Raw genomic sequence first — 17,489 nt, forward strand, 5'->3', positions numbered from 1 at the left:
AATCTAGACTCTGGAAGGGGTTCCTTGAAGGACGGCCGCAAAAAGGTCTCTACGAAGCGAGTTGAACTCGTACGATCAATTCTGGGACCGAACCTACCCATGCACGGAAACCAGAGTCTCAGACAGTCGGTACATAGGTGCTCACGATCATGAACTTTGAAAAATGCTAGAAACGGATTTAGATTATTGTAAATAATGAAGATTAGGGTAACTCTAGTTGGACAGTCATACACTCGAAGCCTTCGTCAATTTGTATTGGTGTCCTGGTACAATGGAATCCTTGGTGATGTACTTTCCAGGCCAGAATGGCATGTACACGCCGATGGAGAGAAGGAGAGGCAATGAGTCGAGGCAATAGAAAAAGACTAGACAATAATCGTAAGTGCCGTTTTGACGTGTTTAACCAAAATTCACGTACCCTCATGTGTACGAACGTAACTTCCGCGATCAGAAGCTCCTTCGACGAGACGATATATAGTACGGATCTAGGTCAAGTTAGAATAGGCGAGAGGGCAGCATAGAATCGAGCTTACGATGATCAAAAATGAAGACACATAGAGCAGCCACAAAGCCTTCCACCAGTATTCTTCTCCACAAGTAACGCGAGCCCTCTTGACTTTCCAGTGGGTCCATAACATCATCAAGGTGAATATGTAGTATGAGATGGACTGAAGGATCAGGCCGGCAAGAAATATATTTTTCCCGAGTGTTGCCTTGTCTGGGTTGATAATCATGGCAGCTCCTCCAGCCTAAGTAAAATGGTTGGCTTAGAATTGTTTACAAAGTGAAGTGTCAATCGTACCTGAACGATGAAGGTGATAATGTCGCTGCATATGAAAATCATGGAGACACGTGTGGGCGTCAACATACAGAACCGAGCTCCAAGGCATTGGACGACGAGGCGGCCGTAGACGATATAGTTGAAAGCCAGGAACGCGGCAGGCGCGCACGCGATGAGGACGTTTTGTGTGGCGAGAAGGGCTTTGGAGTTCTCATTTTCCACGGAGGAGACCAGGACGACCTTGACGAAGAAGCCTATGCCGCTGACTGGGTCATGGAAGATATTGTTGGCGGGGACTTATAGGATCGGAAGCATATGAAGGGAACTAACCTACTGCGCCGATAGGAAGACAATGACCCCACCAGTTGCGGTATTGACAGACGCGAAAAAATAGAACGAGCGAAAACAAGACATAGATTATGCCAACAGCAAGCGCTGCAGATTTACTAGGGATTTCTCCATAGACAACCTCTGTTCGCGTCGGTTGGGAGTTTACTGCGGCTGAGAAGGGGTTTGAGCATAATATATAGGATATGAGAACGTGTGTATGTACCATTTTCGGCCGTGTCTCTGGCCATGTATAATATCGCCGCTGCGGCTAAGTTCATGCTTGCAGAGAGACGTTTGGTCGAGAACATCAAAATGGGGGGTGCTGTGAACAAGAGGGTCCATGTCTTTCATCCTTTTATACCGTAAATGTCGAATAGAAATTGTAGAAATCTGAGGTGGTCCGTCGGAGATGATTTAAGGACGATGTAGACAGTGGATGTTTAAGACTATCTCCGTCGGAGGAAAATTCCATCATGTCCTGATCAGGCAGGAGTCTAACCAAGTATGGTAGAGGGTACAGCCACTTCAGGCCCTCATTTCTCTCACCGCACGTCTGCGTCAACCAGTGCTATTCTCCGTTGGGGGCCTGTTCATTGCCAAGATATCGTGCATGCCTACAGATGCACCGCCCGTTCGTGTTGTCGTTCGTTTGCCATACAATAGGCCCGAGAATCCGCCTAGCGACCCACCACGAGTACGTGGACCACAGGGATAACTGTCTTCGTTGGGTTTGATCCAGGTTTAGATAGAATGGACCCCAGAAAAGGCGGACATTTTGTGGAAGGTAATTGAGCGGTCACGGACGACTGACAATGGAGGAACAGACTGTGAGCCTCTGTTGCTTTCATTACTGCCGTGACGGTCCTGAATGCGCCCTAGGGAAAGGATTGGCGGCTCACCTTGAGGTTCCGTTACCGTACCTTTTATACCGTGTTCACGCCAGATTCCAAGAGGAACTCAGAGGGCTGCATAACATACCTGGCGTCGTAAGTCCTTCTGCTACTACCCGTGTGCCAGGCAAAGCAGGAGAGGAATTCCCCTTCACCGAGCCACCGTCCATGGCTGCACGAGCGGCTAGCAGGTTGGCCAGCAGCTCTCGACTTTCTGGCTCTGGCGGACGTAATTCGACACCATTGGGAATCCGTGCCCGCCTCAGCTCACTAGGCCACAATTCTCCTCGGCCGAAAAAGGCGTCTTCGTCTTCTACACTTACGCTACAGAGCACTGCGAAACCTCAAGTCCCTGTTCGTGCCCCCTCAGCGTCGTCATCGGAAAGCACAGATTCGGAGGACGAGGATGTGCTGAAAGAAGAGGAAGCTGACCGGCAGGCAGAGGAACAAGAAGCTCTGGATAGAAAGCTAAAGGACCTCCAGAAGATGATGACGAGTGACTCCTTGGGACTTGTTAGCCTCGGAAGGAAGAACGGACAGGTCATCGACCGTGGTTGTATGGGAATGGTGTCGCCTATGTCCATTGGGAACTTGCGACGTGATACCTATTCGAGTCGGAGTGCTAGCCAGAGCCTGTCGAGTGCGAGTTCGCCACAGGGATCAATACCAGATATGCCCTCTCCACCTTCTGAATCCCAGCCGCATTCACCAATCAGTCGACATATGTCGCCGAGTAAATCATCCAGTCCACCTGCTCTGTCTCCCCGCAGTGCAATTGGGCAACGTTACGGGCATCTCGTTCGTCGTACTGCCAGCGATGGAAGTAATGGTGGCTCTGAAGCTTCCAGTTTCAGTGATATCAGTGGTCAGTACTCTTACCTCTAACAATTGTCTGTGTACTGAATTGTAGTCGCTATCAGATAGTTTGTCTATCTCTTCATTGGAGAACGCCATGCTTTCGAATATGCGCGGCACCGGATCTCGGCTGTAAGTTCCCTGAATCCCGTACACGCTACTGTCTTACTCAAAAATTTCCCCCTAGTTCTTATTTTACTAAGAGTCGTTTTGGAAGTAGAAGCAATGGTGTCCCTCACTAAATTTCGTGTATTTTAGAATTAAATGGTACTGTATCACTACAGACGTTCCGAAAAACGTTGTCCACACTGCCAAATAAGGCAGGTAAAATCAAAAAATTAGATAAATACAAGAAAATCGTAGAAATAGCAAGCAGACTTCATTTGTGCGTGTCATTCAGTAGAAATATACGAATTTAATGATCCATGGGTGCTGCAGTGTGTCGTAAAGATAATACTTGAAATAAGAGCATCTGGCTGATGAAGGACTGTTGAGCGCGGCCAGATTTACATGTTCAGGCTGTCTCGCACCGAACAGCCGGTCACACCTTCGTTCTTGCCATCATTGTCATTCAAGAGACAAGAAAAGACAAGAAAGCTTTGAAGAACGGTTCTGCATCCAGTCAAGCAGGCCGTCGCCGTGATTTAGCCACAGTTTGGACTTGGACAACTCCCGGCCTCCTGCTACATAATACCATGACCCGCTCGCGCCATTTCACTGCGACCAAGACACCTGCAACTGGATATCCTGGCTTTATTTTGTCGGTTTTCACGGTTAGGAATGGGCTAATGGGGGTTCGGGCGTTGTAGACTGGGAAACTTTGGAGAGGGCGCAGTGGCTGGTATGCTAAGCATACATCTGAAGAGGGAAGTTATCCGCTCTCATTTCGGAATGACTTATTGCTGTTTACAACGGAGAAAACATCTCCACAGCCTCCCACACCACCCTAATTATGCTCTGCCGCTGCCTCCCATTACTGCTAGCACAGACCCCGCTCATAACGTCCTACCACTGATTTATTGGCCTCATACCTGTTACATTAACTCTATACACCTCGTACATCCTCGACGAATCTATTTATGATACATTACGCTCACGAATGAAGGCACCATGCTGTTTTCACGATTTTCTTGCATTTTTTAATTTTTTAAATTTTACTTGCCTTGTTTGGCAGTATGGACAACGTTTTTCGGAACGTCTCTACTGTAAATGTGGGCGTTCAGGGTGACGCGCTGAATCTCTCTACACTTAGAAGTAAATATTATAATTATTTCGGTGTTTCGCCATGTTCCAGCACTTTCGACGCCCTTCTGGCTTGGCAAACCGCGTTTACGCGATTGATCAAGGCACAGCGCGTGCTGAGTTTGGCTGAACAACTTCTTTTATACCTAATCCGAGTTTGCTGTGTCAAATATTGACTCCAACTTCTTACCACCACTACCATTATGGAGCTCACGTTCGTCAACGACCTTGGTCACTCCTTCGTCATTGAAATCGACCCACAGATGGAGCTGGAAAACGTTATGGCACTACTTGAGGCCGAGGTGCGTCGACCGCCTCATCTCTTTGTCACTTCTACTAATAACTGTCATTGAACCTAGTCGGGTATTCCAGTATCAGAGCAGCACATATCACACGAGGGGCGGCATCTCAATGACCCCAAGGCCACGATACAACAACTAGGCGTGGCGGATAAAGCTATGCTATTGTTGCGGCGCACAGTTGCTAATCCTGCGGGAGCGTGCGTCTATCTACTCTGTCCCTCTTGTTATCTGACTGATGGAACCATAGAGCTGTACCTCAAGACGATGAGATGATGCGATTACAATTGCTTGGGGATCCGTCTCTTATGCGTGAGCTCAGAGAGGTACGTCCGCCACCCCGATGTCGTGTCATGGACACTAAAAGGCAAAGGACAGACCCAACCTGAGCTAGCCCACGCAGTAGAGCATGACCCTGCTCGCTTCTCCGAGCTCTTACGGTTGACGAAAGAACGACAATACGAGGCCGAGCTAGCACAACAGCGGGAGATCGCCACCTTGAACGCGGATCCTTTCGATGTTGAGGCTCAACGAAAGATCGAAGAAGCTATCAGGCAACAAGCAATCATGGAGAATATGGCTCACGCTCTAGAGTATTCTCCGGAGAGCTTTGGGAGAGTCACGATGCTCTAGTAGGTGGTGTACGCTTGTCCTTGGGCACCTTAAGCTTAACCGCGTAACAGCATCCCGGTGGAGGTAAACGGCCATAAAGTAAAGGCATTTGTTGACAGCGGCGCACAATTCACCATCAGTGAGTCTTTCAGTGAATATCCGAGTCCGTAACATTGACAGCTTGCGTACTAGTGAGTCCGCAATGTGCGGAAGCCTGCAAGTTCGTATTTCACGTTTGTTGGAACATGACACTAGAAAGAGACTAATCTAGTTTCATCTTGACAGTATCATGCGTCTTCTCGACAGTCGTTATTCGGGTATAGCCCAAGGTGTGGGTACCGCCAAAATCTTGGGACGGATACACAGTACCCAGCTCAAGCTAGCTGATCTGTTCCTTCCTTGTTCCTTCCAAGTCATGGAGGCACGTCGTCCCGGCTCCACGCCGCTTATGTTGCTTATATATGTCTCTAGGGACAAGGCGTCGACCTACTCTTTGGCTTGGACATGCTAAAAGCTCACCAAGCGTGTATCGACCTGGAGAAGAATGTACTCCGGATACAAGGACGGGAAGTGACTTTCTTGTCTGAGCATGAGCTTCCGGACAAAGCTAGGGATGAGGATGTTTTAGAGAGTACGCCTTCATCATCCTCTGCATCAGGTTCTGGCTCTTCCGGTCCCAGTCAGCCTGCTGCTCGGTTCCCCGGGGGTGGAAACACTCTGGGAGGAGCCCCCCGGCCAACACCACCGCGTGCTTCTGCATCGACGCCTCGTCATTCAGAGGAGTACATAAAGACAATTATGGATCTTGGTGTGACAAGAGAGGTCGCAATAAGCACTTTGGATGCTGCTGGTGGGAACATTGACGTCGCCGCCTCGCTGCTGTTCTAGATGGTTGGGTAGTAGTAGTACATAAAAGCAAAGCAATGTAAATCTAGGGCTCGATTAACGAGCATGCATATATAATAAGTGCGTGATGGTGTACAGTGAATAATTGAATACAGGAATTGGAACTTAGAAGGAGAAAAACGAGCTTAGATGAGAGTAACTCTGGTTCGAACAAGACCACCCCTCCAATTGTGCATTCCAGCGGCTCGATGATGTGACCAGTCGCCTTGCATTCGCGAAAATGCGTCCTGGATGTGTTCTGGCTGTATAGCTATCCGTGCCTCCGGTGGGGGTAAGAATAGTGAGTTGACGGGAAGCGTATATTCGTCGCGTTCCTCTTCCTCCTCCCTTCTGCGCTTCTCTGCAGAGCCGCCTAGTGAATTTGCCTTCCGCTTGCCCATGACGGGCGACGTGTATTCGTCGAGTAGAGAGGCCTCTTCCAGTGACTTTTTGACAGAGAGACCAGCCAGGGTGAGGGAGCGGACCATTTCAAAAGCAAGGAAACCGACGATGTCAACCGTGTCGTCGTTCGCTTTCAGATCGAGGTGTGGTGGAAGGTTGAGGAACTCGCGGAATCGTTTGGCTGAGAGGGATATTAATAGATGACGACAAAGCAGGGGATATCAAGCGCCTGCCTTTGCGGTATGTAAATGAAGCCTGTCGGCAGTCAGAATAATGTTGATATTCCTCTCTGGTCATTTGACGAGTGGCATCATCGGCTTCCTGGGGTATGGTCAGCAGGGCAGATATCTAACGGGATACTACTTGCCTTTAGACGCTGTATAGATGCTTCATGAGCTTCAATATCATCCTCGTCTTCTTCGTCGTCCGATTGATGCCCGCTTTGCTTAAGGACCTCCGAATATATTGTCGTAATTTCCCAGGGCAGTTTAATAGTGATCTTCTGAGCCTTTGCAGCAAGTTTGTCTTTGTCCATAGTAAGGGTACGTTAGCAGCACTAAGAAAGGACGACGTACCATCAGCACCGTCTTCCAAGGTCTCGACTTCGACACCACCTCCCCCATCGCCGCCAGAATCCTTAGCATGTTTACGCACGTCTTTCCAGGAAAGGTATGTTCGTAGTCGATTGACCTTGCCTCGGTCGTGACGAATTAGAAAGATGAGGTCCTCAGCTGTCAGGTAACGCGCTCCCCGTCGTACAGCCAGTGCTCGGGCTTGTACAATCTGGGGAAGGTCAGATTGTAAGTATGAAAAGAATAAAAAAACTTACCAGCTCAATTAGCTGTCCTCGAACGATATCCTCGACGAGATTCACAGTGTCCAAGTTAGGTTCCTGCACCTCGCCGAATACAAACATCTATCATTGGATTGAGCAAACTGCTGTATGAGAAATCAAGAACACATACCATCTGTGAGATCTCCTGGGTGTATTTGTACTCCCTTGCACCCAGCATCTCGCCGGTGTTCACCCTCTTGATCGTGGTCATGTCCGTACATACAAGAGCAGCAACTGTTGACGCGTGTGGGCGCCTGACCTTCAGCTTATGTAAGTGCTATGACGTAACATGCAGGTTGTTTTCCGGCCCGGTCTTGGTTCTTGCTTCCAGTCATGAGCACCATCGAAACTGGCGCAAATGTACGACTAGAGAACCACCCAACCGCCAGAAGCAAAGCGGTAGCTGTTTCTCTACTCAAACCAGGTGCTCTAATTGTCTCTGTTGAATCATTGGCGACAGTCCTCCTACCCGTTGAAAAAGGCAGAAGATGTGACGCCTGCCATACAATACCTACGTCTCTACGAAGGTGCTCAGGATGCGCGTCGTTCTACTATTGTGATGCTTCATGTATGGTTCATTAGGAATAAACGTATCAGCACCAGCCGATTGATTACTTTCAGGCCAGTCAATGCATTGGAAGACGTTCCACAAACGGATGTGCAAGCATTTCAATGGATATATGGCTTCACCCTCTTTTCAAGCCCTTGCTGCTCACGAGAAGATGGATGCGCTTTTATTGTCTCATCTTGCTGCTCTTCTACCTTCTCACGAAGTCCGAGAAGAAGGCAATTCCGCCTTGGCTGTATTCATGTCTTTACTACCGGGTCCCGTAGAGGTCACGAACCCGCCCATATGCCCAAGCGGATCCTCACCACCTGAAACCCTGCGATTTCTCTTCTCACGATTCGGGAACAATAATTTTGCAATGCATTCCCACTTCAATACCTTTGGCCACGGGATTTTCCCTCCCGGTAGTCGATTATTCAACCATTCTTGCATGCCCAACGCTGCGGCGAAATATATCATATCCCCATCACATCCACCAAAAATGGATGTCGTTGCCCTCAGAAAAATTGACCCAGGAGAAGAAGTATGTCTATATACTTTCCTACGTAAACCGCGGCTTACCGTTTTCACAAAGATATGTCTAACATATGTGGATCCTGCACTTCTACAATCACGGCAGCAAATTTTCGAGTTGACCTACGGATTTAAATGCCGCTGTTCGTCATGCGTTTTTGTCGAAAGACTCGGTCGCATTCCCGAGCTACCCAGTAATCCGGACGATATTACAAGGGTCGTTAGAAAATTGCGAGAGTTTGTGCCTGCTTCAAGTCATGAAATTTTCAGCGGGACCAGACTACTCCCGGACGAGCTGCTCTGTGTCTTCCACGAATCTTTCCTCTCCAAAATCTCGGAAACATTTAGCAATGCTTCCCATGATGGCCCATATGACTTGGCCCTCGACGTCGGCGAGACTATACTACAGATCTATCAACTCATCTATCCAGAAAACTATCCTCAGATCGGTATGCTTCAGATTTGCGCCCTGTACCTATTTTCTTGGTGGTTCTGATTAAACCATGTCAGGACTGCATCTGTTGGAAATGGCGAAAACTGGATGGAATCAGGCTGTCAATATAGGATCATCCAATCTGGAGCTGCCGCGCAAATATCTCAAACAGGCACGCCAGATACTTCTGATTATTGGTTCAGAAGGCGATGATGGTGGTCCCTTGGAGGAGATCCAGACTCTCCAAGGTTTCTTGAATACTCAATAAGCACGAGCCAAGCATCGGGGGCTTTGGAAGCATAATTATATAGGGTTTGTCACTTAGCGTAATAATATTGCACGTGCACTTGAATAGGCGAGAGAGGAACTGTCATTCTGATCCCAAAGTCCGAGGAGGAAGCAAAACAGGGTGTACTTCACGTGTATGACCCATGGGCCGTAAAGATCACATACTGCTACGGGACCGAACACATATTCCCATTTAGTGATTACAGGCAGCCTAACCCCCAAACCCAAAGCTGCAGCCTCTTAGCACTAGCGTAGAAAGTGAATAGGCTGGAGACAAGACGCAGATAGATGACCGGTTGACCCCCGATCTCAGCAGACATTCCATTAAATCGAACTGGGCAGAGACTTGGAGTTAACTCTGCTGAGGATGAGAACGGTCACGAGGAACCCGGCCTCCCCAGACAGACAGGCCCTCGACCAGCAATCTAAATTCGACGCCATATGCGACATTATTCAGAGCGCTATGCCAGCCAATTCTCATTTCTATCTAAAGTAGCAGGACAATAAGATGAAGAAGGAATTGGCGGTAAGAACTCTGGTACCAGGTTACTTCCGACCTGCCCTCCTCTTCTCCTTGGCTTTCTCTCTCTCCATAGACTTTTCCTCCGCTCTCTCGCCCTCAATAGACCCGAAAACACGCCGCATGTTTTCGTTATATGCCCTATCTTTATCTTTCTGCTTCTGTTGCTGCACGCCAGCAAGGAATTTGGCGTCCTTTCGAAGTTCCCGAATCGCGCCCTTCCTCTCCTTCTTATACTGATTCCGTAACTTCGAAGCCTCGTTCCGTTCATGGTCAGGATCTTGATGACGAAGATAAGAGGATGACGACGTCTCGAACTTGGGAATATAAGTAGGAATAGGAATAGGCTTGTGAGCCTGCAGCTGGAGAGGCTGTCTGGCTTGGCGTGCAAACTTCAATAGCCTCTTGGTACTATCCGATACGGCTTTTACGCGAGTCTATAACGAGAGCATGAGTAATCCGGAACTTATACAAGATTAGCACCCTTACCTCGAGAGCTTCGCTGAGCCCGGTTTGTTTTAATATGTGTTTCAGGATGGTAGAAATAGGTTCGTATAGTTCCACGAACCCCTCTAAGCCCTTATACAGTTCCGCGAACCGCACCACGAGATCCAGTGCTACGCTGAGAAGACCAAATTTTGTCCCTTCATTCGCAGAACCTGCTATCAGGACTTCCAGTAAGTCCAGCTTCTGGCTTGAAGGGGATCCAGTGCCACGTTGGACCGTGAAGGAGCTAGATAGCTCAGATCTGAAGTCTGGTGAGGGAAAAGACCCCGGGAGAGCAGACGCATCCTTATAGCTATTCGGAGCTAGATGCAAGACTGCATTGATAACGAAATTGACTGCTTCCGGCACCAAACGCTTGGATAACTTTTCAAACTGCAAAAACAAGGAGCAGAGGAAAAGTCCACTCGCAATGTCGGCGAGTGACCGAACTCGCCCCAACCCTAGATACGCCCCCATGAGCACTCGCGTAGGTGAGACGACCGCGTGGTTCAAGTCACTGGTCGACCAAACAACGCCGATAATGCGCAGTAGGGATAACTCTGGAAGACCAGGCCATGTTTTAGCCTCGGGGTCCACCGCACCACGAGACAAACCTCGATTGAGATTTTTGTGCATGAGAGTAAGCTTTTTGACGAAGAACTCCGCCGATTGTACGGGATATGCTTTAGTCAATGCAAAGAGGTGTGGTAAGAGAGCCGAGAGATGAGTAAGGCGGGGGGTCGGAGGAGAGCAAAGATAAAGGACGTGATCGATAAGTACACCTGCAAGGGCCTGAAAGAACGTGAGCATAAGCCAGACTATAGTAAGTAAAAAGGCATACTTGGAGCTTGAATTTGTTCTCGGGCGCCAAACTGGTGTGGTGCAGTGCCCGGATTCGATGGACGACAGTTGGGACGTCTTTGTCATCGATACCATCTACAATATCCAAGAATTCGGCATGCGTGGAAGGGCAGTCGAAGGTATAAGGTAACTCCTTGGATTTGGACCCCAGAGCCACCTTTGTCGTGTTAGGTTTTGTCGTCAGATCTTCATGGTCAGATACGTCGCCTAACGGCCGTCCCTCATCGTCGCCACTCCCCTCATCTTCCCGGCTATCTTCGTCATCTTCCACGCCGCTTTCATCTTCGGACCCCGAAACATCATCGTCAGCTTGACGATCACCTAACCCAGCACCGATGCCCGCCCATTCTTCATCTTCGTCAATAAGATCGTCATCGAGATCGTCTGCTTCTCTTCTCCTCTTCCCATTCTTTGGCACGCCTTCACCTTCGCTGTCACTATCATCCAGTCCCAGCATTCGTTTTTGCCTCCTGCGCTCGGCCTTTTCTAGGGTCTCCTTCTCCTCCAGCGCTAATTCTTCTTCTGTCTTTGTTCGGTCCTTGGGCTTCGCTCGTTTGTCAAACGCAAGTTCGCGAACTCGTTGGTCATAATCAAGATCTTGTGTTTCGAGACCGTCTAGCGGATCAGTGGCAGAAGAGGCTTCCTTTGCAGGAGCGTCTTTCGACGTTTCGGTCACAGAGTTGGAGGTCGAAGCGACTGGAACAAATAACAAGTCTCGCAGCGAATCAAAAGCTTCGTCCAGTTCGTGTCTGACATTGTCTTCTTTCTCTCGTTCCATTTGCCTTAGAAGCTGTATTGACCAAATTAGATACCGAAATTAGGACACATGCCTTGAAACACAAACCTTATGCTCCTTACTTTTGGCCATGACCTCTGCCATAACTTCGGCTTTCGACTTCTTCCTTGCAGGCTAATTCAAGAAGTCAGGCTTTCACGTCATGGTAGCGCGAACTATTCCACATACCTCACCGTCCTCTTCCTCCTCCTCATCGCCATCAAATCCTCCGAAGTGAGCTTTTTGGACAACCTCGCGGTCAATTTGACCTGTATGTTGTTAGTCTTAATAGAAAGCGAAGACAGTGAATCAACCTTGCTCCTCCTCTTCGTCATCTAAACCCATCTCCACGTCATCAAAGTCGTCGAGTTTTGATAGACTTTGTCCATAATGCGTAAGCTCATCCTCGTCTTCCAAATTGAACGCAGCCCCCCGCGACGCTCGTTGCCGTTCTTTCGTGAACCGTTCCAGCATTCTATCCTCTAAACTCATAGATGGATCGTTCTCTCCGAAACGACGATCCACGATGCCTCCCGCTCGGTCCTTCTCTTGAAATTCTTTAAGCAAAGTTTTCTTACGCTGTTGTATAATATCTTTTGAGAATGACGGTTAGACACGGTTCAAGTATGACATACCTGTTCTAGCCCTGCCATTTTGCTTTGTGCAGGCTTCCCAATGACACCTTTGAGCTTACGGCCACCGACATCGTGCTTTAACTTGGTGACTTTGGTGTCGAAAGGATTTAGCTTCTGCTGAATTTCAGCAAGTTTACTTTCGCGCTTCGCCTTGTCATTTGCTTGGTTTGTAGACCGCTTGCGTTTAGTACCTTGAGGCCTCCCGGTAACACCTGCTTGGGAAAGAGCGGATTTCAGTTGGGAAAGCTGAGACCCTTTTGCCATGCTAGACGAGAACTTGGAAAAAATTCTGTGACGGTCACACCATCAATACCTGCTCAATATCGGGCCGAAAATCCGGAGATCCAAAAAAAAACATCGATCTCAGTGGCCTGACTTGGCGTTCACTCGTGGACAGTCTATCTATGCTATCTTCCAAGATGAAAGAAATGGATTTCGAAGGAACCGTGATGTTCCCACTGTCAAACAGATATCTCGTAGTGCCTTCAAGATGTTGATGATGCCCATTGACGACTACTCACATCGTAACGTTTCACAGCTGCCACCAAATACCAGATAGTGCGAGAACCAACAGTTCAGGTAGTGTCATTCGTGAGAATGTCTTCTAAAGAATGGCAGGCTTGGCCGGCATTCTCAGGGGGGAGGGAGCCTGCCGGTTTAGTTTCAAAATGTATCACAAATAACAGTAGTCTGGGAGCCTGTGCTATCTGGGAGACGCGAACAAAAATAGCTAGCAAATGTGAGCATGGATGTTACGTTGCTTGTAAGAAGGATAAACTAAAAGCCTCCTATAGCCGTGTTTATATATTGACCCAGCTGAACTGTCTAGTACCATATAGTTTGAGACCGTGACTTCCGCCGACGTGAGTAACTGCTCGAGGGTGATAAAGGGCATTGGACCTTAACGCGGGTCAACACTTCACATGCTAGAAAGAGGGTAGTGTCGTACCAGTAAGTAGATCCTCAGGGCTTAGGGGTCCCACCAGAGACGATCGTAACAGCATACGGAGATAGGAACAAGACGGCGTCGCATCAAAACAGCGTTGAGCACCTAAAATCTGCGGGACCAACCTTGTATGTGCGATGCTATGTCGATGGCTTCCCATATCGCGGTATTTGAACGAATTTACTCGTAGAGGTGGTATCTCTGTCACTGCCTCCATGATAGCGTTTCTTAGATAGTATCACGGTAGTATTTCCTTCAGCATGCACGTCGCGATCATAGAATGTATTTTCTGAATGACGGTTCCATATGGAGGATTGGCCAGCAGATCATATGCATTGCCTATCTCAGTTTGCCGTGCCCGAGTCGGGAAAAAAGGACAAATAACATGTTATGATCCATCAGCTTTCGATCTTGGGGACGATCAACATCTCCAATGTCCAAGGGCGGGTCAACTGAGAACGGTGTGGTCGGGACTGGGAAACGGAACGGCAGGCAATATATGGGAAGAAGGCTATGAAATCAATGACTGTGCAGACAGCGCATTCCGGGTGCAAACATTGTTAGCATATCCTCATGAAAAATCAAGGGTCTATGTACGTCAAAGCGTAAGTACGTGACAGATAATGCAGTAGCGCCACGCACTATCTGAGACACTCACCACATGCATTATGCTAATGTCACGAATCGGCGTTGAACGTTGAACTCCGAGGAAATATGATGACACGGCAATGCAGTAGTATTGAATGGACGTCTACTAGGATCAGTATAGTACGACAGAAGGGAAAAGAAGAAAAAGAAGCCGCACCATCATTCAAATAAGCCAATAACTATAGTCATTTAAAGAATAAATCCGGAGGTGGCAGTGTTGACACATTGACACCTTGGCGGAGAGTACGAAGAAGTATCAGCAAACGCGTTGCCACCCAAGTTTCAGCTGTAGATGGACATGCCCAACCCTCCGACAGGACGTGGCAAAGCTCTGGTACGCCTTTGTCAATGGTTGTAAGGAGTAATTGTCAGCATTTGAACAAATCATCAAAATGCTTACTCCGGTCAGAATTGCGGCATCTTATTGGTTAATGGGGATCTGACCAGTGATGAAACTCTTCAACAGAAGATGTGGCAAGCCAATGAATAAGACAAAGTTAAACAGCAGGTCGGACCGCAGATGAACGGAGGACTGGTAAATCCTCACACAATTTGACATGAAACACACCGCTATGTGCTGGTATCTGCCCGTCTCGGAGTTTATACTCTCGTGCTGGTATAGTCCAATATTGCAAGAAAGGATAAGTCCTTCACCTCACGGAAATCACTCCGGCGACTGAATGGATCGATGGACAGTACAAAGGACCCGCGTTTGAAAATCGCCTGGGTAGTAGAAGTAATAGAAAGGACGTGCTCGACAGAACCGTAGTGTAGGGAACCGAGTCGGACTGAACAAGTAGCCAATACAATAGTGATATATTGCATATATTGATCATAACCACTGCCGGTTGACTGCCAGTCCGTCGGCCAGAAACGAAGCCATAGAAGTTGTCAAGAGCATGTGTCGGGAGAATTGGCGCGTAGAGAGCAGAAAATTTGCATCGCAGTTACTGCGTCAGGCTGGGACTGGACATGCGAAATAAGGAAGTGCGGCTGCCATGAAGGCCGGATCGGAAGTCACTGGGATGATCAATCAATGATGTCATTTACTGGGGTTAGGGTTCAGAGGCGGGACACGAAACACGTGAGTCTCGTGGCCAAAGCATAACGGCCGCTGTGACACACTCCCCCTTTATAGACCTCTATTCCTCACGATAGCCGATGCGATGGTATATAACTCAACCGCCAAATTTCTTCTGCCATCCAACGATGTTACGCGCGAAAACTCTCTAACCAATTTATCCAACATGGAGTCCATGGCCTCCGTCCATGCTACCGCCCTCGAAATTTGCTATACGATATATGGAGAACTCACCTTGTCTTCGGATGTTATCGATCGATTTTACGAGTCAAGCGCCAGTGAGTCGTGTTCTCTATCGTTCGATGGACATTGCTAACAGATTGACAGTGTAAGGAACGTGTTGTGACTTGTCGTATGCGCTGACATGCCTCCCAATATTCTAGATACGAAAACCCTGTACTCACGGCAACATCACGTTCCGTTATTTTTGACATCTTTAAATTAGGCAGGCGACTACATGCTGTTGACATTCCCCAGCCACTTGCAGTATTCTATACGCTTCTTCGCCTGAAACCGCCAGAAGACACCAGTAACCCCTTGTTGAAAGCCCTGCGCGTGTGGAACGAGGTCGGAGATATCAGCGAACACGAGAGCTTCGGTGAGCAATGAAATCATTTTCAGTCATGAACCGATCATTGACCAATTGTATAGATGGACATAGAAAGGCTGTGATAGAGCATACCCTCAACATCCTTGTTCTTCCAAGCATCCACATCGATTCATACAAACGTGCCCCATTTCATCGCTCTGCCCTGTCCACCGATTCGCTCGTACGTTCGTCATACAATTACCACCCTGCTTCTCCATCATTGCCTATTCCCGGAACATCATTGTCTCTTCCCTCACCTTTCCACTTTAAACTTCATGTCATAACGCGGCTCTCGTTCAACGAACAAGGTCACATCACCAACCATCGAGATTACTGGGATGTGAAGGATTTGATGGGTCTGTTACCAGGAGTATCTTTTGCGCACTGGATTCTTAGCCGACTGGCTGCGAAGGGTCTCTCGTACAATTCCAGGTTCTTGACAAGGATATCGGACCATCCTCATCTCCACGACTCAGAACATCCCACGAATCATGACGGTGCTGCTGCCGAAAACCGCGATCTAGTGAACGGTCCAATGGCCTATGTCAAGTCTGCCAAGCAGACGTATGGTCATTGACCCACTCACTCCGATACGCCATCTCCTCATTCAAGAACCATATGCTTTTGTCTCGATTGGGAGTGTGTTTTGGGCTGTGACGAGTTTCGGTGAATTGTGGCGCCACACCGAGGTCATAGGGCGTTGTGGGGGAACTCGAGATGTGCGGGGTCCGGGAAACATCGAGATAAGGCCGGCGGTATCTTTATCAGAGGGTCGCCTGACGCGTTATCAAAAGTACCATTTACACTTCTGAACGCCGCCTACATGACTAAATTTTGAAGAATCGTTGGCATGGACGGCTGTGCAAGAATTTGTAAGTAGCTGTGTCCTAAAGTCTTCTAGAGAGTAATGATATTCTTGTAACACTATGCATTTCGCTATCCGATGGATTTACAAAGGCCCTATCCCAAGTATGATAAACGCTCATGGTCTCAAGACTCAGGTGGCCAAAAGTGGTAGCCACACCGTTTCACACAAGACCTTCGATTGTACTAGGACGGAGACGGTTAGACGCCAACTAGCCACGAGGAGTCTATCTCTGTCTATATGACCATACAAGTCTCTCCTTGCTCAAAGGAGTCTCCATGTAGATCCCATACTACTAGCGACCACTCCACAAGGAATTCCTATTATGATCCCTTAACCTGGGTACAAGGTCCGCCTTCACTCATGAAATTTTCAAGCCGCCCAAGCTAAGTAAGAGACCGTCACTCTCACCTGATGCTTCTCAACGTGGTGCCTTGTCCCTACTATACAACGAAGCCCAGAAACGCCCATTCATTCCCATGTGGTTCGCAATTTCGCTTTTCACCCTCATGCTCAAGGATCCTGTTAACAGCAACCTGAAACTAGGATAATAGGGCTCAGTCGTAACATCCACTTCGCTTTTCGGAAATCATAATGCATTTGCGGACCGACGCCACACCAAGAAGACGCCAGGTATCCTGTGTTTATCTACTCGTTCACATGCCACGCAACGTGAAAGTAGTAGTTCGTGCGCGTCATTCGCTGTTTTGCTATGCAGCCGAAGTTGGTGGGTGCCTGAAGGACGCCGCCCCGCTTGTAAACTGCTAACTTTGCAATGAATTGAACTTTCAGGGCACCAAGTCTTATGCCAGCACAGTCCTCGGATTTCGACGTCAAATTTTCACTACCGAACGATTCTAACCCAATGAGATGCTGAGGGCTCAGGTGAGATTCATACAAACCCTGTGACGGCCCGCATTTCCCCACGAGCCTGACTTCCCTGCGCCTAGAATTCAGGCTTCTATGCCACAAGATGACACGGTCAATAATGCCTGACGCCCTCGTTCAACTACTTCAGAAGAAGGTAAGGGCTTTGGTTCTCGCCCCGGGCGGTATCTTCGTCCGAACCTCTTTAAATGCATGTGTATGTTTCGACCCGAGCCATGGAACCACGAGTATGGCCTACAGAATTTTCCACCTTTTTCACGGG

At 48.4% G+C, this 17,489-nt stretch overlaps 7 protein-coding genes across 7 annotated transcripts; 4 read left to right on the forward strand and 3 right to left on the reverse strand.

Moving 5' to 3' along the window:
• Positions 1–24: 24 nt before the first annotated feature.
• Positions 25–1,584, reverse strand: EV420DRAFT_122030 (RTA1 like protein-domain-containing protein). Its single transcript, XM_060466449.1, has 6 exons — positions 1,335–1,584; positions 1,112–1,282; positions 803–1,047; positions 534–749; positions 419–485; positions 25–365 (listed from the first exon to the last, which is right to left on the reverse strand). Exons 1-6 carry the CDS (start codon positions 1,417–1,419, stop codon positions 226–228), a joined length of 924 nt encoding a protein of 307 aa, XP_060333424.1. The 5' UTR covers positions 1,420–1,584; the 3' UTR covers positions 25–225.
• A 15-nt stretch (positions 1,585–1,599) lies between these two features.
• Positions 1,600–3,292, forward strand: EV420DRAFT_1526582 (uncharacterized protein). The gene is made up of 5 exons (XM_060472425.1): positions 1,600–1,805; positions 1,857–1,938; positions 1,991–2,866; positions 2,922–2,988; positions 3,044–3,292. The coding sequence occupies exons 1-5, from the start codon at positions 1,722–1,724 to the stop codon at positions 3,096–3,098; spliced, it is 1,164 nt and encodes a 387-aa protein (XP_060333425.1). The 5' UTR covers positions 1,600–1,721; the 3' UTR covers positions 3,099–3,292.
• A 1,009-nt stretch (positions 3,293–4,301) lies between these two features.
• EV420DRAFT_1477433 (snare binding protein) lies at positions 4,302–5,897 on the forward strand (the record flags this gene model as incomplete). The annotated part of the gene is made up of 7 exons (XM_060469420.1): positions 4,302–4,400; positions 4,458–4,597; positions 4,648–4,723; positions 4,776–5,029; positions 5,081–5,148; positions 5,190–5,200; positions 5,481–5,897. The coding sequence occupies 7 exons, from the start codon at positions 4,302–4,304 to the stop codon at positions 5,895–5,897; spliced, it is 1,065 nt and encodes a 354-aa protein (XP_060333426.1).
• Positions 5,898–6,040: 143 nt separating this feature from the next.
• On the reverse strand, positions 6,041–7,342 carry EV420DRAFT_1619206 (TFIID domain-containing protein; the record flags this gene model as incomplete). The annotated part of the gene is made up of 6 exons (XM_060475452.1): positions 6,041–6,477; positions 6,530–6,617; positions 6,664–6,821; positions 6,872–7,079; positions 7,126–7,212; positions 7,262–7,342. The coding sequence occupies 6 exons, from the start codon at positions 7,340–7,342 to the stop codon at positions 6,041–6,043; spliced, it is 1,059 nt and encodes a 352-aa protein (XP_060333427.1).
• A 119-nt stretch (positions 7,343–7,461) lies between these two features.
• EV420DRAFT_1526601 (uncharacterized protein) lies at positions 7,462–9,022 on the forward strand (the record flags this gene model as incomplete). The annotated part of the gene is made up of 4 exons (XM_060472426.1): positions 7,462–7,699; positions 7,753–8,222; positions 8,274–8,661; positions 8,723–9,022. 4 exons carry the CDS (start codon positions 7,465–7,467, stop codon positions 8,911–8,913), a joined length of 1,284 nt encoding a protein of 427 aa, XP_060333428.1. The 3' UTR covers positions 8,914–9,022.
• Positions 9,023–12,477, reverse strand: EV420DRAFT_1526604 (nucleolar protein 14; the record flags this gene model as incomplete). The annotated part of the gene is made up of 7 exons (XM_060472427.1): positions 9,023–9,890; positions 9,943–10,731; positions 10,781–11,590; positions 11,645–11,710; positions 11,765–11,844; positions 11,890–12,154; positions 12,211–12,477. 7 exons carry the CDS (start codon positions 12,472–12,474, stop codon positions 9,480–9,482), a joined length of 2,685 nt encoding a protein of 894 aa, XP_060333429.1. The 3' UTR covers positions 9,023–9,479.
• A 2,493-nt stretch (positions 12,478–14,970) lies between these two features.
• EV420DRAFT_1266224 (uncharacterized protein) lies at positions 14,971–16,051 on the forward strand (the record flags this gene model as incomplete). Its single annotated transcript, XM_060467317.1, has 3 exons — positions 14,971–15,182; positions 15,269–15,483; positions 15,537–16,051. The coding sequence occupies 3 exons, from the start codon at positions 14,971–14,973 to the stop codon at positions 16,049–16,051; spliced, it is 942 nt and encodes a 313-aa protein (XP_060333430.1).
• Positions 16,052–17,489: the final 1,438 nt, after the last annotated feature.

This window comes from Desarmillaria tabescens (genome assembly GCF_030435595.1).
Source record: "Desarmillaria tabescens strain CCBAS 213 chromosome Unknown EV420scaffold_10, whole genome shotgun sequence".
Lineage (NCBI taxonomy): Eukaryota > Fungi > Basidiomycota > Agaricomycetes > Agaricales > Physalacriaceae > Desarmillaria > Desarmillaria tabescens.

Bases quoted from the DNA above. Each gene is read 5' to 3' on its own strand.
- EV420DRAFT_122030 (XM_060466449.1), bottom strand. From the start codon at position 1,419: ATGTTCTCGACCAAACGTCTCTCTGCAAGCATGAACTTAGCCGCAGCG. The intron at 1,048-1,111 runs GTTAGTTCCCTT...TCCATGACCCAG, and splicing joins TCTTCCTATCGGCGCAGTAG to TCAGCGGCATAGGCTTCTTC. The intron at 366-418 runs GTACGTGAATTT...ATTATTGTCTAG, and splicing joins TTACGTTCGTACACATGAGG to TCTTTTTCTATTGCCTCGAC.
- EV420DRAFT_1526582 (XM_060472425.1), top strand. From the start codon at position 1,722: ATGCCTACAGATGCACCGCCCGTTCGTGTTGTCGTTCGTTTGCCATAC. The intron at 1,806-1,856 runs GTACGTGGACCA...ATCCAGGTTTAG, and splicing joins CGCCTAGCGACCCACCACGA to ATAGAATGGACCCCAGAAAA. The intron at 2,989-3,043 runs GTAAGTTCCCTG...ATTTCCCCCTAG, and splicing joins CGCGGCACCGGATCTCGGCT to TTCTTATTTTACTAAGAGTC.